The following is a 20,572-nucleotide window of genomic DNA, read 5'->3' as shown; positions in this document are numbered from 1 at the left end:
CCCAAGGTGGGCGGGTAGGGGACTGGCTGTGTCTCATAAGAAGACAATCGTCCTCTTTAGTTGTTTCTGGGGGCAACACGTGTGTTTGCCCAGCAGAATGTAAGTTCTTTGTGCATGGGGTCTTCTCTTGTTTGTTCCTGCAGCTTGCTTGGAATTTTATACGTGAAGGTGCAAATATTCTTGGGCAGTGCCCTGGTATAGCAGTGGGCACTGCCAGTTTTCTAGCCCTCAGGCAGCTGTCTTTCTCACTGTGGGCCTCAGTTTTCCAATCTGTGAAATAGGGAGGCTGCTGGGTCAGAGGACACTTCCCTGTAACTATTTGCAGAGCTGGAGAGTGAATCCTTTGCCAACTGTGAGGATTTGTGAATTAGCAATGAGGTGTAAAGGCAGACAGTATGTCTAGGGTGTGAAGAGCTGGGTACAGCCAGAGAAGACCGTAAGTGAGTCATTGTATCCGAAGAACTGGAGCCAAGGTAGACAAGCAGAGGTTCAGAAGCAGAAGGGAACATCCTTTAGGTGGAACCAGATACCCCTTGGGTTCTCCTCTGGCTCCTTCAAGGCTGACAGCCCAGAAGGTTCCCTTGGAAGGAAGCTGGGGACAGGGAAGGGGGCTGCTCTTAGGGCAGGAAACAAAGCATGCAGTGCCCTCAGTCAAGTCCCGAGGTAGTCGCCCCTCCCTGCTAAAAGACCCTTTGGCTGGCTGCTGTGAAACCTGGCACAGTATGTGCCTGTTCAGAGTTAACTGTTGTTCTTGGAACATGCCCAAGTGGAAGGTCACCTGGGGTTGGCCCTAAAGGTGCTGTATCCATGTGCTGACTCTGCCCTGTGAATTCTAGCTTCAGATTGGGCCGAATCGGCCTCCTTACATGAATAATGCAGATAAAGGTTAAAAAAACAACAAAAAATGAAAAAAACCTCAACCTCCTTTGCCTGTGGCGAGGATCCTAAGAGAAAATGGGTTACAAGTGCTTTACTTCTGAAGATAATAGGCACATCAAGCTTGGTGTTTAGTGCCTGATTTCATTAAGTTTTTCCAGTAGTCATGTTTGGATATGAGAGTTGGACCATAAAGAAGGCTGAGTGCTGAAGAATTGATGCTTTCAATTCTGTGCTTTCAAGCTGTGGTGCTGGAGAAGACTCTTGAGAGTCCCTTCGACAGCAGGAAGATCAAACCAGTCAAAATCCTAAAGGAACTCAACCCTGAATATTCACTAGAAGGACTGATGCTGAAGCTGAAACTCCAGTACTTTGCCCACCTGATGCAGAGAGCTGACTCACTGGAAAAGACCCTGATGCTGGGAAAGATTGAAGGCGGGAGGAGGGGATGACACGATGAGATGGGTGGATGGTGTCACGGACTCAATGGACATGAGTTTGAGCGAGATGCAGGAGATGGTGAAGGACAGGGAAGCCTGGCGTGCTGCAGTCCATGGGGTCGCAGAGTCGGACACGACTGAGCGACTAAATGACAACAATGACTCGTTAAGTACTTAACAGGTCTAGGAGATGGGAGTGTTACTGTTCCCATTTCAGAGATGGGAAAGAAAAAACTAAAACTGGCTTTAGCAAAATAATATAATAATAGTTGTTGTTGACGTACATAACCAGAAAGAAAAAGAAGTATCTCTTGCTTCAGGTAGAGTTTGATGCAGGAGCTTAATCAGTGCCACCTGTGTGATGGCCTCCTTCATGGGCTGCCGATGGCAGCAGGAGAGTGGCCAGAGGCTCCAGGCTTCTGTCTCAGGTTCAGATCTCGTGAGAAAAGAGAGTCTCTCACTTCCTACAGTTCAAAGAAAGCTTCCTCGGCAAATTCTTGTGGGCTTGGGTGAGATGCCCAACTCTCAACCAATCACTGGCCAAGGAAGGAATGGCCTGATTGGCCAGGCTGAGCCCATGTGAGCTTCTGAAGCTGGGTCTGCTCTGCACCACAGGAATCAATGTCTTGAGGAGGGGCCTCCCCAAAGGAGATTTAAAGTCTGGTTCCCAAAGGAAGGGGAGCGGATATTTGGCAGCTCCACGGCAAGGACAAGCGTGGACCTCCGAGGCTGAGCAACTGGCTCTGTATGTTTCTAACTGTCTAGTGCAAACAAGTCCTCTGGGGTTCCTGTTAAAAGGCAGTTTCTGATTCACCAGCTGGGGAGTGGAGTGGACCACCATTTCCTTTTTAATTAGCTCCCAGGCGGTGCTGCCAGTCCCTGGACCACACTCTGAGTGTCGCAGCCCTAACCCATAGAGCCAGGCATGGACAAGCATCACCTCCTGAGAGTCCTACCCGGAGAGGCAAGTGACATCATACCCATTTCATGGAAGAAGAACTTGAGACTTGGCAAGGAGAGGTCAGACAGGACACAGAAACTAAGCCCTAGACTTTTGGAGTCAGAGCGGAGATTTTAGGGAGAAAGTAGAAAGAAAGAAGCAGAGAGAGTACACCAGCCTGCCTAAGACTGGGAGATGGATGTGGACAGAATCGCCGTGGAATTAGGGAGGTTCTAGAGCTGACTGCCTGAGTCATCCGAGTCCTCAGTTGGCCCCTGGGAACGTCTGCTTTTGTCTCATTCTTTCTTGCAGCCTTAACTACGGGGGAGTTTGCCTGGCATCGGATGCCCAGTTCAGTGACTTCCTGGGCAGCATGGGACCAGCGCAGTTTGTGGGCCGCCAGACCCTGGCCACCACGCCGATGGGTGAGTGTCCCAAGACCTGTTCCTAAGGGTGTGGGGGTCCCCAGCAGAAGCCCCTTGTCTTGCCTCTGCCTGGGTTACATCCACTGAGCACTCAGCCTGGAGCTGAGGTCACACCTGCCAGGCGCTCTGCAGAGCCCGGGGACTCGGCTTGGGGGTTGGTTCTGGTTTGTTTGTGGCTGGGAGTAGGGGAAGGGAATTGCATCCTCAACAGAGATGGGCAGCCGAGTCCTTGATGGAGCTTCCAAGCCACTTCCTGGTCTCAGCTCTTGGGGCCTATTGCAGGGGACGTGGAGATCGGCTTGCAGGAGCGGAACGGTCAGCTGGAAGTGGACATCATCCAGGCTCGGGGTCTGACGGCCAAGCCAGGCTCCAAGACACTGCCAGGTGTGGGGGCTGCCCTCCCATCTGTAAGCTAGGGGTGGAGGTCTGGGAGGATGTCCTGAGCGGTAGCTGGGTCTAGAAGAGAGATGATGGTGTCCAACTGGGGGTCTCCCTCCCCCCAAAGCTAGTGACTCCTGTGTCACTGGCGGTTTAGAATTTATTCTGGAGACCCAGTTGAAATTGTCCATTGACCTTGTCCACCTCCTTGACTGCACTGAGCTCCTGGGGGTTCAGAGAGCATCTTTGGTTTTTTTTTTTTTTTGTGGTTCTACCATTTGTGATTCTATCCTAGCACCTGGTAGGGTGCATGAAATGCCTTGAGTGTTCAGCAAACATTGGAGTGAGTGTGTAAGCCCAGGAAGGGTGGGCAGGCCAGGGACTGAGAGAGGGAAAGGGTGAGCAAGGAAAGGGTGAGCAAAAGGGCAGGCAGGACCATTTGAGAGGGTAGAGTAGACCCCAGCCAACCCTGACTGCACCCCACCACTGTTGCCTCATCCCCGGACTTCCTGGGGGCACCCCGATCCCCAGCAGCGGGTCCCTCTGCTGCACCCTCTGCCCACCATTGGAGGCCCAAGCTACAGCTCACCCTGCTGACCTCTGTCCTCAGCGGCCTACATCAAGGCCTACCTGCTGGAGAACGGCATCTGCATTGCCAAGAAGAAGACCAAAGTCGCTCGCAAGTCGCTGGACCCACTATATAACCAGGTGCTGCTGTTTCCTGAGAGTCCCCAGGGCAAAGTCCTGCAGGTGAGGGGCCAGGGGGCCGGGCAGAGTCTCACCTGGAGAAAGCAGAGCACTCTGGTAGATCTGAGCGCCACCTTTTGTGGTGTGACTTGGAACAAGTTCCTTTCTGAGCCTCAGCTTCCTTATCTGTAAAATGGGGATATTAATAGTAGCCACTGATAGAGTTACTGTGACAGTGGAATGTGTGCTTTGTGTAAGAAAGGGATTGCAAGTTCGCCTGTAGTAAGGGCTCTACAAGTGGCCACCATTGTTATTATCATGATTACCGTCATCACCAACCTCAGGAGACTAGGGGCTTGGCATGGAGCGCAGTGCTAATAGACTGAAAGGCTTTTGAGGATCCAGAGGTCTTTGGCCCCCTAACTTTTAGGAAGATCCTAGTGGTCATCTAGGGCTTCCTTGGTGGTTCAGCAGAAAAAGAATCCACCTGCCAATGCAGGAGACATGGGTTTGAAGAAGGAAATGTCAAGACACTCCAGTACTCTTGCCTGGGAAATCTCATGGAAAGAGGAACTTGACAGGTTACAGTCCATGGAGTCAGAAACGACTTAGCAACTAAACAAAAAACAACAAAAGATGTTTGCTGAAACTAGCGTTAGCTGCCCGTCATGGGGTCGGCAGGGCCCGGTTGGATGCCTCAGGAGCCGCATGCCTCCTGTCTTCGAGCTGCCATTTATTTTTGTTTGCCTTTGTTTTTAAAAATACTTATTTTTTTTTGGCCACTCCAGGTCCTAGTGCAGCACGTGGACTCTTAGTTGCAGCATGTGGGATCTAGTTCCCTAGTTTACCAGGGATCACACTCGGACGCCCTGCATTGAGAGCGTGGAGTCTTAGCCACTTGACTGCCAGGGAGGTCCCTCAGAGCCGCTCTTTGGGCATCTCTAGTTTATACCTCAGTTTCTTGCTCCTAACCTGAACAGGCAAAGCACACAAGGGTAGGCCCAAGGTGTTCCACATCTCCAAGACAGCGGGCTTTTGCCAAACTGGAAAGCCTGGGTCCTGTCTATGGCACAGTCTTTCCATTTGTAGGTTGTGACCCATCAGCAATTTATGAACTCAGTTTAGTGGGTTTTGTTTTTTTTTTAATGGAATGGAGTAGGAAATAGGAAAGAAATGGAAAATAGGACTAGGAAAGAAAACATTTCTCATTCTTAGTAAGGCAGGTCTTATTTGGTGGAGCCACTTGCTTCAGTTGTGAATCTCACGTGTTCACTGGGTGATTTAAATGTCTGTCTTGCTGTATATATTAGTCAGAACAAAGTTGGGAAAAATCTTTCTGGTCTAGAGGCATTCAAAGACAATTTAAAACAACCAGAAGGCCATCTAGGGGCCACGCCTGGCCCACTGGACTGAGGTCTGTGTTTTCTGGCCTGAGCATCTTTGAAGAAACTCCAGAGCACATCCCTGTCTGGGATGCTGAGAGATAAAGAAATAGAAATCTGGCATGGGGTCCTTGCTGCTGAGCCTTCTGACTAATGTCAGGGCAAGACAGACCCACCACGATTGAGTGATGCCAGCTGTGTTCGTCTGCTAAAGCTGCCATAAATACCATAGACCTGGGGTCTTAGACAACAGAAATTTATTTCTTACAGTTCTGGAGGGTAGAAGTCCAAGATCAAAGTGTCACAAGTTATGTTTCTGCTGAGGCCTCTCTCCTTGGCTTGCGGACGGCCACCTTCTTGCTGTGAACTCATACGGTTCTTTTCCTACACGCAGGCATTCCTGGTGTCTGACTGTGTGTCCTAATCTTCTGCTCTTATGACAACACCAGTTAAAACTGCAACCCACACTAATGGCCCATTTTAATGTAATCACCTTAAAGGACCAGTCTCCAAATACAGTCACGTTCTGGGGTTAGGGCTTCAGTATGCAATTGAGGGGCACACAGTTAAGCCCATAATGCCAGTGATAACAAATCCATTCACACACTCAGACATGGGCTGCTGCTTTTTTTTTATTGAGAATATAGTTGCTGTACAATGTTGTATTAGTTTATGCTGTACAAGGAAGTGAATCAGCCATATGTATACATATATCCCCTCCCTCTTGAACCTCCCTTCCACTCCCCACCCCTCTAGGTGACCACCGAGCACCAAGCTGGGCTCTCTGTGCTATACAGCAGGTTCCCACCAGCTCTCTGTTTTACACATGGTATCTGTTCAGAGTTACCTAGGTAACATAGTTACCTAGGGGGCATTGACCATTTATTAGTTGAGTGACCTCAGGCAAATGATTTAACCTCCCTGAGCCCCAGTTTAAACAGCTGTGCAATCGGAATCCATTTTTATAGCGTTATTGGGAAGATTGAATCTAGGGCTGATTTGGCCTTAGACAGTTCCTGACGAGCAGTCACCAATAGCCGTGGCCCACGTTGTTTGTGTACCTCTCTGCGTGCTTGAGGAACGGCTTACAGCTTACAGTGAGCTTCCACATTTATTATCTCCTGTGAGCCTCGCCTGCCAGGTAAGCTGAGTGTGGAAGATTCCATTGACAAACAAGAACCCTGAGTCTCGGTGAGGCTAAGTGACTTTGCCCAAAACGACCTAGACAAGACTGGAACTCGCCCCTACACATGTCTGACCCCAAAGTGTGTGCATCAAGACAATAGGTCTTGTGAGCGATAAGCCAGCCCACATTTAGAGAGGGGCAGAGTTACAACCTGAGGAGAGCAAATGAGGGTCCTGCAGCCACAGAGACCACCTGTCTGGCTGCTCTAAGAAAGAGGGGTTGACCGAGAAATGGGGAAGGTACTGCACAAAAGAGTCTGTTGGAAAAAAGGAAAGAGGCTAGTATGTGTGTTCTACATGTGGCAGCCACTTTAAAAGTTGAAGTATAATTGATTTACAGTATTGTGTTAATTTCAAATGTGCAGCAAAGTGATTCAGTTAGTTTTTCAGATTTTATTCTACTGTAGGTTATTATAAGATACTGAGTATATTCCCCTATATGTGTGTGTGCACTAAGTTGCTCAGTTGTGTCCGGCTCTTTGCTACACCCATGGACTGTAGCCCGCCAGGCTCCTCTGTCCATGTGGATTCTCCAGGCAAGAATACTGGAGTGGGTAGCCATGGCCTCCTCCAGGGGATCTTCCCAAACCAGGGATCCAACCCAGGTCTTCTTCATTGCAGGTGGATTCTTTACCATCTGAACCATCAGGGGAGCCCATAGTCCCCTATGCTATACAGTAAATCCTTGTTGCTTTTCTATTTTATATATAGTACTTTGTTAATCCCATACTCCTAATTTGTCCCTCCCATCTTCCCTTCCCTTCCCCTTTTGTAGCCATAACTGTTTTCTGTGTCTGTTTCAGTTTTGTGTGTACATTCATTTGTATTATTTTTCTAGATTCCACATTTAAGTGATATCATATAGTATTTGTCTTTCTCTGACTTCTTCACTCAGTGTAATATACTCTAGGTCTATTCACCTTGCTGCAAATGGCAATATTTCATTGTTTTTAAAGCTGAGTGTGTGTGTGTATGTGTGTATACATACCATATCTTCTTAAGCCGGTTGTCTGTTGATGGGCACTTGGGTGGTTTCCATGTCCTGACTTTGTAAATAGCGCTGCCATGAACATTGGGGTGCATGTATCTCTTCCAATGAGAATTTTCATCATTTTCCAGATATATACCCAGGAGTGGGATTGCTGGATCATATGGTAGCTCTATTTTGATTTTTTTAAGGACCCTCCATAGTGGGCTATGCCAATTTACAGTCTCATGAACAGGGTAGGAGGTTTCCCTTTTTCCCCTGTCCTCTCCAGCATTTATTGTGTGTAGACGTTTTGATGATGGCCGTATTGTCTGGTGTAAGGTGATACCTCATTGTGGTTTTTGATTTGCATTTTTCTAACAGTGATGTTGAGCATCTCTTCATGTGCCTATTGGCCATTTGTGTGTCTTCTTTGGAAAAAAATCTGTTTAGGTCATCTGCCCCTTTTTTGATTTTTTTCCCCCAGTATTGAGTTGTATGAGTTGTTTTATCCATTTTGGATATTAACCCTTTGTCAGTCTTATTTTCTCCTATTTCTGTCATTTGTCTTCGTTTTTTGATGGTATCCTTTGCTGTGCAAAAGTTTTTTGTACATTTGATTAGGTCCCATTTGTTTATTTTTGCTTTTATTTCTTTTGCCTTGGGCAAGCGATCTATGAAAGTATTGCTACTGTTTATGTCAGAATGTTTTGACTAAGTTCTTTTCTGGGAGTTTGATGATGTCATGTTTTAGGTGTTTAAATCATTTTGAGTTTACTTTTGTATATGCTGTGAAAATGTTCTAATTGCATTGATTTACATGTGGCTGTTCTAACCACTTTTATTTTTTTAATTTATTTAAAGTTTTTAAAAAATTTATTTATTATTTTTATTTGTCTGTGCCAGGTCTTAGTTGGGGCATGTGGGATCCAGTTCCCCAACCAGGGATCCAACTCAGGCCCCCTGCATTGGGAGAGCAGAGTCTTAGCCACTGGACCACCAGGGAAGTCCCCGACTACTAGCCCCGTTTAAAACCTTTATTTCTGAGGATCTGGAAGCAGAGGGCCGGTGGATGAGGGGGTAGGTAGGACACTCACAATGTAGGGTCAGCCCTCAAGGCTGGGGCTCAAAGATGGGGCAGGTGGAAAGAAAGAGCAAGATTGGAGGCAAGAAGCCCATCATCCAAGAGCATCTGGTGGGACTTGAGCCATTTTAAGGAGGTGGACTTCCAGGACCCGGAGATGAATGAGGCACACGGTGACCCCAGGTTCTGTTTCTGGGCCTGTGAGTGGCGTTGGCAGGATCTGAACCACTGTGTCTCTTGCTCTGCAGGTGATCGTGTGGGGGAACTACGGGCGGATGGAGCGGAAGCAGTTCATGGGCGTGGCCCGCGTGCTGCTGGAGGAGCTGGACTTGACCACCCTGGCCGTGGGCTGGTACAAGCTCTTCCCCACCTCCTCCATGGTGGACCCAGCCACGGGCCCCCTGCTCCGGCAGGCGTCCCAGCTGTCCCTCGAGAGCACCGTGGGGCCCTGTGGCGAGCGATCTTAGTGCCGGGGAGGGGGAGGGGCTCCCCGAGATGGTCCGGAGACCCTACCTGGGACCCCAGGCCCCAGGGCATATTGAACAGAGGAGGCCGGGGTTCTCCCCACCCAGTGGGGAAGCTGAATGGGGAGACTTGAACCCCCCAGGGCCCCTCCTCACCCCTTTTTTGCCTCCTATTCCCCGAGACCTTCCCTCTCCCGATGGGATTGGCTGCACTTTTGACTTGGCCGGTTCTTGACCTGGTGGATGTGTCTGCAGTCCGGAGAAAGGAAAGATCGAGGCGGCAGAGCACACCATCCTCCTGCCCCCGACTCTGTCCGACCGCACCCCCTTTTTGCCTCCTTGGAAGCTCGCTGCCCGGAGTCATGTCCAGAACCCAGCGGCCATCTCCATGGTGCCAATTACCAGCAAGTGTCTTTCCTGCGGCACCGGGTTCAGGCAGCTACTCCTGCCCCCCGAGCCTACGGGGCAGCTTTGCAAGGATCCGGCGCCAACTCCGGGGGCCCCGCGCCCCCGACTTGAAGAGGAGCTCAGGCCTCCCTCCGCCTGCCCATGGAAGGAGCTCTGCCGCCGCCTGTTCGAGTCCATCTGTCCGTCCCCTGCCTGTTCCTCTTTTGGTGGCTCTAGAACATGGGGTCCAGCAGGGACCAGGGGAGAGGAAAGGGGTGCCGGGGCCTGGCAGGGGCCCCCAGGGCACCTGGCTTTGTGGGATTGTAAGAAGCTAGTTTGCACGCTGTGGGCGGACTGGAAAGAACTCTGTTGGCTGTGTTTCGACTGAGGAGCTGGGGGACCCTAATTTTCGAGAACCCCAGCCCCAGAGAGCTCACCAGTCTCTGAATTTGGGGGATGCCGGTTTAGAGAGGGAGTGTGAAGAAAGCTGGGATTGGGACTCGTGGTGCCAAGGTGAGGGGTTCCCAGGTAGGAGAATCCCTCCTTGTCGGATGAGGTCAAAGGTCATCTTGTCTGGCCCTCTGCCTCCAGGCTAAGGGCCTGGGGAGGCACGCGAGCTCCCCAGTTTTAGTCTTTTTAAACAAACCATCCTGTACTAAGGGCAGAACCAACTGCTCCGGCCTCAGTGACCTTGGCTCAAGGAGAGAAAGAGAATGAGGCGAGACAGGAGTGTGAGAAGGGGGAGATTCCTTCTTGAGCAGGCCTGGGGGCTGCCTTCCCGGCCCCACCCGGCCTGGTCCTCCCTGGAGCCTTTGGAAGCCCTTTTGCATGCGGGGAGGACACAGGCTGGCCCCTTTCTGTAGAAGCACATTTCTGCCACCTCCCCTGGGAGGCACCCAGCCACCCACTACCCACACACACACCCGCCGCCCCCCCATCATTACCCAGTCCTGCTGTGTAGGACGTAGTCTTGGTTAGCCGAGTAGGCTTAGAGTGCCTGGCCCTGGGCCAGGTCTTAGCTTCACATAGAGTCCTTACAGAGGGGATGGAGAAAATTCCAGGAGGCAGCCTTCTCCCTGCCGGCCTGGCCTGGGTCCAAGCCTGGACCTGGTTCAGGGGAGGCTAGCCCCTCCTCCTGCTCCTCCCTTTCCTCCCCCTCTTCATGTAGGGTTGTAGCCAGAGCCGCCCATGACACTCAGATGTTCTGATTTATTACCCTTGGGACTGATTTTATTTAGGAAGCACTCCTGAGGATGTGGGCCTTGGAGGGGGCTGGGGCTCCATCAGAGGAGGTGGTTTTCCACTGAGGATTGCCCGGCTGTGTTCTGTCCCACCTTATCCCCACTCTCCCCACACCCCACCATTTAGGCTGTGGACCAGGTGAGCCCTTCCACCTGGAACTCTCCCCTCCCCTGGCCTGTTCCCAGCCCTGGGCATCCTTTGAAGTTCTGGTTGAGTTATAGCGCTCCCCTGCATAGGGATGGGGAGATGGAAGCGTCCCCTCCTTGGTCCAGGAGGCCTTCTGACCTTCCTGGAATCATGGCGGCTGGAATCCCAAGGCTGGGGTGGAGGCAGCGGGGCTCAGAACTGGCCCCTCCCCTGTGCTTTTTTTTTTTTTAAACCAGTGTGATTTCTCTGCCGTTTGTTTATTACTCACCATTCGGAATATTTTGAGCCAGGAGAGCGCCTTCTCTCTCCAGCTGTCACTGCTCTGGTAGTTCAGGGGTAGCATTTCAAAGCCGGGTTGGGGCCTGGCTGTCCCAACCTGAGGACAGGGTGGGCACAGCCTTGCTCCCCAACCTGAGCCCGCCCTGTTGGGGGTGGGTCTGCACAGCCTTTATAAAGAGAGAAGGCGCTCCAAAGCAATAACATCCTGAGGGTGGTCACCGAGGGCCCCCCTCAATGACTTTCTGTTTGTTCTGTGGTTTTTCAGCTCACCTCCCGGAGGGGTGGGGTGGCACGGGGGCTGGAGCCCTCTTTCTTTGTATCATCGTTGTGAGCACATGGGCACCTTCCAAGGGGCTCCGACCATTGGGCATGAGACCCCCCATCTGTCCTCACCCAGGGATGGGGGCTTGGGGAGGGAGTGGCTGTTCTCATCATTAGCTTTGGGGAACCTTCCAGCCTGCTCCTATCTGGTCCTTTGCCAGCTCAAACTTCCCCATTTGAAGAGGAGCTGAGAGGGTGGCACTGGGGGAATTAGGGGTGTGAGGGGCCTGGGGGTCTCTAAGGGACGATTCTTTTTTCAATCTCTGGGCCAAAGGTCACATGCCAGGGTACGGTGGGAGGGAGTCATCTCCACCTTCCTTCTCCAGAATCTGCCTGTCACACTAAAGGAAAAGGAGCTTTGGGACCATCGGTGAAATGATTTCCATCTTAACAGAGAGATCACAGGCCCCTGGGGTCACCTGTGAGTTCACGACACTGGCAATCTGGGCCTCCTCAACCCCCCGGAGGCTGAGCTGGAGCCAGGGCAGGACCAAGTGGGGCCACCATCTCCCCCTGCAATATTTCCTCTGCCCTTCTCTCCATGGCCTCCTCCCAGGGGCCTTGAAAAAGATGGGCAGCGCTGATTATAGTCCCATCTGAGAGGGCAGGAAACCAAAGCTCAGAATCAGTAAGTGGCTTGCCCAAGACAAGACCCCTCAGCAATGAGGCCAGAACAGAAGCAGCTCTGTCCTTCCTCCATGGAACAGCAGACCATTGCTCCAGGGCACATTTGCCATAATGAGGATCTGTGACCTTTAGGCCCTGGACCACCCCGCGCTGCTTGCTTGCATCTTGATGGGCCAGTAACTTTTCTGGGCCTTGGGTTTAGGGGGAAGGGTTGCCATAGAGACCTTGCTCTCCTGGGTGGGGGATGGGGGGGGGGTCTGCCCTGACTGACGTGAGACTGTGCAGGCTGTGGTCCTGGTCTTGATGCTAAGTGGGGACTCCCCCCAAGGGACCACAGCCCCTCTGAGACCACTCTGAGGGAGGCCAGACAGCACTTCCTGGGGCTGTGTGGGAGTGAGGGGGGGCGATGGTACACCTCACATTAAGGCATTCCCCCCCAAACCTTTAGAATAACATGGGAACTTCTCGGAGTGCTTTTCACACCTGTTTGTTTTCAAAGTGCTTTTATCTCTCGTGTACCCTCACAAGAGCTCCCGGGCAGTCGGTGGAGGCCTGGGTGAGTTATCAGCCCCATTTTACAGAAGAAGCTGAGGCCCGGGGAGGGGAAGGTACTCGCTAAGGTCCCACTGGGAGTTGGTGGCTGAGCTCAGGGGAGAACTCAGTTCTCCAGCGGTTCAGAGCTCTTTTCTTCAATGTGGGGCAAAGCAGAGTTGAGGTCATGTACTTGACAAGCTGATCCACCGTCCAGCTCCTTACATCTGGAGCTCATGGGCACATCTCAGCGTTGAGAGGCACCGCTGAGCCCCGCTGCCCTTGGAGCACAGCTGTTGCGTTAGGCAAGGCCACCTGCATTTATTTATTGAGCAGCAGCCCTGTGCCAGACCCAGGGGACGGGGTGCCCCGACTCCATCGCCCACTGTCCTGTAATGACTCCTTTGGGCTCCAGGAGGCCCCATGTCTTATAGCAGCACCTCAGAGTGGACGGAAAGCTTTCATGTCCATGAGCTCATCTGACTCACAAACCCCGCCTGGGAGCCGCTGACATGCCCGTTTGACTCATAGCTTCTGTGAGGGCCAAGTGGAGACTTGAACCCGGGGCCTTGGACATCATCTCTGAGCCCTTTCACCGTACCACTGCCTCCTGAGTGGGTGGCAGGAAGGCAGACCCCTGGTCCTCAGGCCCACTCTCCACTCACCTTTCCCCGTCTTCCCTCTCCAGGAGCAGGAGCCCCTCAGGCTTTGGGGGAGGGAGGGTTTCTGGGGCCCCTGGGTTGGAGCAGGTCACGTTGCATTGTGTTCATGACCATGTAGCTCATGTTGAAAATTAAAGTTTTTGGCTTTTCTAACCCAGCTTGCTCTGTTTTGTGTTGACACAGTTCTCTCTGGGATGCTGAGGGCTGTTAATTTTAATGACCTGAGTGCTGTGCCATTTCAGCTTTGTTAGTGTCCATTTATACAGGTCTGGGGCCCATCCCAGCACCACTTCCAGAGATGCACAGGAGGGAACAGGGTACTGGGTGAACTCATTTTACAGATGTGGAAACTAAGGCCCAGGGAGGGGATGAGAATTCCCTCAAGTCCCATTGTGGCTGATTGGCAATAACCAGACCTCACAGTTCCCAGAAGAGACTGTGGCCCAGGGACTGCCCTGGCGGTCCAGTGGTTGACTCCACACTTAGAAAGTAAAGATTTGATCCCCACGACTGAAGTGACTTAGCAGCAGTAGCAGCAGCAGGGAACTAAGATCCCACATACTGCACACAGCGGCCAGGGTTGGGGGTGGGGGGAAGACTGGTCCAGGTAGTCCCAGTGACACGGTGGGTGTCAGCAAGACCCCCTCCCCCATCCAAAAATGGGGCTGGCCAAGGACAAAGAACATGACATTTGGGGCTGGGGCCAGTTCCACTCTACATGCCAAGTAAGAGAAATGAGTAGTCTTTAAATGGTGCACATTTTGCCCAGTGGTCCACGCTGGATGGTAAATGTTTTCAGTCCATCTGATCCCCGTGCTTGTCATAGTGGGAGCAGCTGGCCTCACTGGTTAGGATTCCAGTGTGGGAAGTCGTGCATCTCCCCCACCGTGGGTTTCACACAACAGAAAAACGGGCATCGTGGAGAATGTGTGTGGCCACGCCTTCCTAGAACAATTTGGACCACAGGGGACTTGCACCTACGGGGCAACTTAAGAGTCGTGCTTTTGCTTATGATGCGACTTTTAATGTATTTTTGGAGAGGAGAGCAGGGCTCGCGCCCCAGAAGGGAGTGAGAAACTGCTCGTGGCAGAGGACGGCATTGAGGCCGCGGCCCCTCAGCCCTTCTCCAAGCTCTGGGGACGGGGCGACGACAGGTGAATCCAGACCCTCAGGTTCTAGGATCGACCCCCCGGATGAGTTTCTGGGGCCCAGCCAAGGACCACTTCCAGAGATGCACAGGAGGGAAGGGCTATCAGATGGACTTCCGCCGGGCCGGGGGCCTATCGGCTCTGCCGCCGCCCCCAGCCCCGGGGCTGGCGGGGGGCGAGAAGCCGGGATTGTCGCGGGAGCACAGCTCCAGCCGGTGGAGGCGGCAGGAGACGGAGATGAGGCCGGCGCGGCGCGCGGGGCCTCGGTTCTCGGGCGCCCCCCGGCGGAGCGGGCGGGCAGCGCGCTCAGGCGCGTCCGCGCCGGCCGCCAGGAAGCGCAGGACCACGAGGTTGAGGAAGGCGCCGATGACCGTGAGCCCCAGGAGGATGTACAGGAAGCTGAAGGCCACGTAGGGCGGCTTTCTCTGCAGCGCCTCGTCGTTCTGCAGCGCCACAAAGTCGCCGAAGCCGATGGTGGTGAGCGTGATGAAGCAGTAGTAGTAGGCGTGGAAGAAGGTCCAGCCCTCGAAGTGCGCGAAGGCGGCGGCCCCGAGGGCCAGGGTGCCCGCGCACACCAGCAGCCCGGCCACCGCCATGTTCTCGGGGGACACGCGCGGCCGCCGCAGGCCCAGGCAGCGCTTGGCCGCCAGCAGGAGGCGCCGCACCAGCGCGTTCAGCCGCTCGCCGAGGCTCTGGAAGGTGACCAGGGTCAGGGGGATGCCCAGGAGCGCGTAGAACATGCAGAAGACCTTGCCCGAGTCCGTGCCCGGCGCGGCGTGGCCGTACCCTGGAGGAGGAAGGAAGGGGGAGGCTGACGAGCGTCCGTCTCCTCACACACAGGCCTTCTTCCTGCCGGGTCTCTGTCCCCATCCTCCAGAGCCCGCAGAGCATGTTGAAATGCTGGTTCGAACTAGGTCATTCCCCCGGCTTTAAAACCTTCTGTGGCTACCCATAATCGGCCCAAGTTGTAAACAACCTAAAATACCCTTCTCCTGGGGAATGGATAAACAACCTGTGGTACATCCATACAACGGACTGATTCTTTTCCGCCACAGGAAGGAAGGAACTACTGTTTCCTCAGCAACAGAAGATGGATCTCAAATGTTTTATGCTGAGTGAAAGGAGCCAAGCTCAAAAAGCTATATATTGCTGGGTTCCATTTAAATGACATTCTGTAGGGTAACTGGCACAACTTCTGTGGCAAAACTAGGATCAGCGAACAGACCTGTGGTTGCCAGTCCTTGGAGGTGAGAGAAGCGAGTGAACTAACTACAAACAGGCACGATGGAATTTTGGGGAGGGCTAGCAATGTTCTGCCTTGAAATCATGGCTGCAGTTACACGACAGGTTTTTTTTTTTGCAAAACCTGCACAGGTGTACACTGAAAAAGAATGAATTTGAATCTGTAAATTGTGCCCTTGATAGAAAAAAAAAATCTGTTGTGGCTCCCCAGTATCCTCAGGGTACAGTCCGCGCTCTCAGGCAACGCCGTGACCTGAACCCCCTCTCCCTGCAGCCTCACATGCCATTTCAGCCAGCCTGCCCTTTTCTCATGCTTCCCCTCCCCCCACTGGACTTTCCCCCTGCCCACACCCAGGTAGCCGTTCCCAGTTCCTGTGCCAAGCCAGGCTCTCATGAAACACCTATTTCAGTCTGGTGGAGTCCCTCACTGATCCCCTAAATGTGTAGGGAACGCAAACATGAGTGGGCTGCCTTGAGTCCGGCACAAGGAACAATGAATGATTGTCCGGAACAGTCATTGTGGGATTGGTGGATGTGTATCTCTTCCAGGACCCAAGGTCCTGGAAAGTGGAAGCTTTCATGGTATTCTCAAAGGGCCCCATAACCCAGGAAAAGTCAGGTGTCCCTTCCCCAGTAGAATATGCCTCTTCCAGCAAATTGTCCCCATCTGCCAAACGATAAATACACCTTTGGCCTGTGCTGTTCCGCAGTGAGGAAAGCAGTCCTCTAAAATACACACACGTGCAAAGTGATGTGTGCATGGGAGTTGTCGTTGCCACAGTGTTGGTGACAGCAAAAATAAGAAGCAGCTTAAATGTTCATCAGAAGGAGCCTGGTGAAAACAGCCATGGTGCCATCCAATGATGGTTGTGGTTCCAACTGAGGGCCATTTAGCCCCTGAGGGGACAGTTGGCAATGTCTGGAGACAGGTTCAGTTGTCACACCTGGGAGGTGGTGGGTGCTGCTGGCATCTGGTGGGTGCAGGCCAGGGTCCTGTTTAACATTCTCTGATGCATAGGACAGTCCCCACAATCGGAATTTGTTGTTGTTTAGTCGCTCAGTCGTGTCCAACTGTTGGGGTCCATGGACTGTAGCCCACCAGGCTCCTCTGTCCATGGAATTCTCCAGGCAAGAATACTGGGGTGGGTTGCCACTTCCTTCTCCAGGGGATCTTCCTGATCCAGGGATCAAACCTGCGACTCCTGCCTTGGCAGGTGAATTCTTTACCACTGAGTTACCAAGGAAGCCCACCAGAATAGCCAGTCCAAAATGTCAACAGTGCCAGGGTGGAGGAGCCCTGCTAATCAGCCATGAAAAAGAGGACACAGTTCTTCAGGGACTGATGTAAAGAAATCACCAGAATATACGAAGTGAAAAAAGCAAGAGACAAAAAGGCATGTATAACACAATGCCTCTATCATGTATAAAAGTACAAGTAGCTCAGTCGTGGCTGACTCTGCAACCCATGGACTCTATACAGTCCATGGAATTCCCCAGGCAGAATACTGGAGTGGGTGGCCTTTCCCTTCTCTAGGGGATCTTCCCAGGCCAGGGATCGAACCCAGGTCTCCCGCATTGCAGACAGATTCTTTACCAGCTGAACCACCAGGGAAGCCCAAGAGTACTGGAGTGGGCAGCCTATCCCTTCTCCAGCGGCTCTTCCTGACCCAGGAATCGAACTGGGGTCTCCTGCATTGCAGATGGATTCCTTACCAACTGAGCTACCTGTGTGTGTTGTAAAGGAATATATAGGCAGAGAAGATACTTGGAAGGATACTCAAAAAACATAACTGCATTTGATCCAGAGAAGGGAATTTATAGGTTGACGGATGCGGAGAAAGGGAGACTTCCTTTCATCCTATACCTTTTGTACCGTGTGAAGTGTGTGCATATATAACATTTGAAATATCAACACTAGATACATATATATATATATATATATATTTAAAGATCTATGACTCCACTTCATGTTTCTACTTCATGGCTCTATTAGTCTGCCTCTATCTATCTGCGGGGCAGGGACCCTGCTGCCACTAAACGGTGAGGTCCTTGAGGCCAGAGACCAAACTAGTCATTTCTCACGTCCCTGATCACCAGTGCCCTGCACAGACTAGGAGCTCAATGAAAGTTTAAATAATCAGTAATAATAATACTCAAACCAGATTGAAGGAGGTACAGAGTGTGAGACGGAGGAGCGTCTTTAAGAATAAAAGGCCAGGCAGTGCTGTTTCCAGCCATTTGTCTGGTTTTGACAGACAGGAAAATGAATAATGATAATAACTAGGCATGCTAGGTACTCTACATGGATTATTTTATTTAATCGTCTCAATGACTGTATGAGATTATTATCCCCATCTTACAGATAAGGACACTAGGCTCAGAGGGAGAAAGCTGCCCAAAGGTCACAGGGTTGAGCTGTTAACCACTATCCTCCATAGCTTCTCAGTGGCTCTTTGCTGTTCCTGCAGAGCTCAGCCCCTGGGTTCTGTCGCCTGGCTCTGCAAGGCTAGCTTTTGCAGCCTGGCTCACACAACCATACTGGCGCCCCCAGGTGGCAGAAAGCGGTAAAACTGCTATTTCCTCAGTCGCTCTCCACACCCTGGTCCCTACTCCCTCCCCATCCCAGGTGCAGGTCAGAGGCAAGCAGTCAGAAGTGGAGGCCACATCCAGCTGGAAGGCCTCCAAAATGTGGGGGAGGGCAGAAGAGGTGGACAGGGTCCCACACCCTGGGTGCAGAGACAGGGAGGGTCTTAGGCTGAGCCAAGAGAGAGAAGCAGGGGTGCCCAGGCTGACAGGAGGGGTCAAAAGGGCTGAATAGGAGCTGGGCCCACAGTTGGCAAATAATGAATTGTCATTATTGCTAATTAACAGTCCCTACTTAGCCTCAGGGCTTGTGCTATGCATTTAACCTGCTTGACCTCACTTAAACCTGGCAATCACTCAGTAAGATAGCAACAGTTGCACTTTGTAGTTGAGGAAACCGGGGCTCAGAGAGGTACAATCAATTGCCAGAGAAGGCAGGAGGCAACAGAGATGAAAACCGGAACTCTGGCCTCTGTAATTTCGGAAGGTAGGCTTTCAACTCCACCACTAAACCCACAAACTCACACTGACTTGCAAGAGCATTATGGAGGAGCTTTCTCCGCAGCACTGGTTTCCAGGGTGGTGGTCCAGGCCCAAAGAGACACTGGGACCTCCACAGCCAGCCTGGGGTGGTGGATGGAGCCCCGAGAGCCTGCTCCACTCCTTTTCTGCTTCCCCAGGCTTGGGCTCCGCAGGTACCAACCAGTCGGTAGCCATGGCAACGGTTGGAGGTCCAGATGCTGCAGAGAAAGTGCTCTGAATCCCCGAGGGTGAGGTCCAAAGCTGGTGGTAATCAGTCATTCCTTTAACAAATATTTATTGAGTGTCTACTACAAGCTAGGCACTGGCCATATTGCAGGGACTAAGACAGATTAGGCGCCCGTTCTCTTTTTTGTTATAACACAAAAATCAATCTCCCCCCCACCCCCCGCCCCCGCCGCTTTTTGTTAGTGCTTTCTACTTGTCAGGCCCTGTGCTAAAACTTTATACATATATTATCTCCTTAATGAAAACTGTCTCACTACAGCCTTGAGATAGGGCCTGTTAGCACCCCTCTTTTACAGAGGAGAAAACCTGAGGCTCAGAGAGGTTAAGCAACTGGTCTGAGGTCACACAGCTAACGTGATGCCCCCAGGCAAGGAAGCAACTCCAGCCACTTGGGCTTCCGACTCCACTTTATCAATCTCCCAGCCCCTGCCACTGCCTCTTGGCAAAGGGGACCTACTGTCTCCTCCCAGCCGGGCCTGCGTGGAAACCACAGAGCCCATCCGACAGAGGGAGGCAAGTGAGGCTCGGCGAGCTGAAATGACTGCTCCAAAGTCACCCCGCCTGGCAGAGGCAGAGGTGGGACTGAAACCCCGGGACGCCGCGGGCGCCTGGGGATGGAGCAAGCGCCGAGGGGGAGGCGCCGGGGGCCGCTCACCGATGGTGGTGATGACGGTGATGGCGAAGTAGAAGGAGCCGGCGAACTTCCACTGGCGGCCGGCGCGGTGCGGCTCGGCTTGCAGCGCCAGGCGCTCCAGCTCGCGGTAGTCCTCGGCCGAGAAGCCGTACTTCCTCCGCAACTCGCTCCGCTTCTGGGCCAGCAGCCGCTTGCGGCCGCTCTCCGCCTCGGACTCGAGCGCGTCGAAGACGGCGGCGCCCACCAGGAGGTAGGAGAGGATGCACAGGACGAGCGCGGCGGTGCGCGCGCTCTGCTTCCTCATCGCCGAGCCCCAGGCCCCGCGCCGCGCTCGCCGCCGCCCCGTCCATGCGCCCCGACGGTCGCCCCGCGCCCCGCTCGCCGCAGGAGTCGGGGCTGCGGACGGCTGGGGTGTGGCACCCCGGGGCGGCGCCTCGGCGGGGCGGGGCAAGGGGGCGACGAGGGCCCGGAGGGCTCCTGCAGCTGCCACCTGCCTGCGCCTCCCCTGCCTTTGTTTCCCCGGCGGCACCCCGGGGCTGTAGCGTCTGCAGGTCGTGACAGCGAGACCGAAGCGCCCAAAGTCCAGCTGTGCAGGCGCCCGGTCTCCACCGCCCTCCTCGTCCTGTGACCTTGGGCAAGTCATTCATTCCTTCGTTCGGTTGGTCATCCAGCAAATACTTACCAAGCACCTGCTGGTACACACGATCTATTACATTCCTGGTGTAAATAGAGCGGATATCCTAGGATAGAGGGTTGTATGAAAAACAAACAAAAAGATAATTTAAGAAAAGTGTGAGGGTCTTCTCTGGCGGTCCAGCGGTTAAGACTCCGCGCCTCCACTGCCAGGGGCGCGGGTTGGATCGCTGGTCGGGGAACTAAGATTCCTACAGGCCAATGGCACGGCCAAAACAAAAAAAAAGCGTGAGAAGGAAAACATCCTGTCTTGCAAGGCAGGTGGAGGGTGGGAGCTGAAGGGGCAATTACAGCTAAGATGGTGGGAGAAAGCGTCCCCAGGGAGCAACTGGCGGCATGTGCAGGTCCTTTAAGCAGAGAAGCCAGTGTGTCTGGAGTCACAGTAATTGGGGTGGTGGGGGGTCAGGGTGGGGGTGGAGATTAAAAGGAAGACAGAGAGTCCAGTTCACAGGGGATTTTACAGGCCCTCTGAAAAGTTCC

At 52.9% G+C, this 20,572-nt stretch overlaps 2 protein-coding genes across 2 annotated transcripts in view; one reads left to right on the top strand and one right to left on the bottom strand.

Moving 5' to 3' along the window:
- RIMS4 (regulating synaptic membrane exocytosis 4) overlaps positions 1 to 12,000 on the top strand; it is a 71,188-nt gene extending 59,188 nt beyond the window's left edge. Inside the window, exons 3-6 of the mRNA XM_005903179.3 lie at positions 2,569 to 2,681; positions 2,964 to 3,065; positions 3,670 to 3,809; positions 8,613 to 12,000. Of these exons, the coding sequence (XP_005903241.3) occupies positions 2,569 to 2,681; positions 2,964 to 3,065; positions 3,670 to 3,809; positions 8,613 to 8,831 (574 nt within the window). The 3' untranslated portion in view covers positions 8,832 to 12,000. The remainder of the gene's footprint in view (positions 1 to 2,568; positions 2,682 to 2,963; positions 3,066 to 3,669; positions 3,810 to 8,612) is intronic.
- Positions 12,001 to 14,192: 2,192 nt separating this feature from the next.
- Positions 14,193 to 19,703, bottom strand: KCNK15 (potassium two pore domain channel subfamily K member 15). Its single transcript, XM_005903199.2, has 2 exons — positions 19,421 to 19,703; positions 14,193 to 14,959 (listed from the first exon to the last, which is right to left on the bottom strand). The coding sequence occupies exons 1-2, from the start codon at positions 19,701 to 19,703 to the stop codon at positions 14,277 to 14,279; spliced, it is 966 nt and encodes a 321-aa protein (XP_005903261.2). The 3' UTR covers positions 14,193 to 14,276.
- Between the last annotated feature and the right edge of the window lie 869 nt (positions 19,704 to 20,572).

Source organism: Bos mutus, chromosome 13 (genome assembly GCF_027580195.1).
Source record: "Bos mutus isolate GX-2022 chromosome 13, NWIPB_WYAK_1.1, whole genome shotgun sequence".
Taxonomy (NCBI): Eukaryota; Metazoa; Chordata; class Mammalia; order Artiodactyla; family Bovidae; genus Bos; species Bos mutus.
This window is presented reverse-complemented; position numbering and strand designations above follow the sequence as displayed.

Bases quoted from the DNA above. Each gene is read 5' to 3' on its own strand.
- KCNK15 (XM_005903199.2), bottom strand. From the start codon at position 19,703: ATGAGGAAGCAGAGCGCGCGCACCGCCGCGCTCGTCCTGTGCATCCTC. The intron at 14,960-19,420 runs GTGAGCGGCCCC...TTCCTCCTCCAG, and splicing joins CACCGTCATCACCACCATCG to GGTACGGCCACGCCGCGCCG.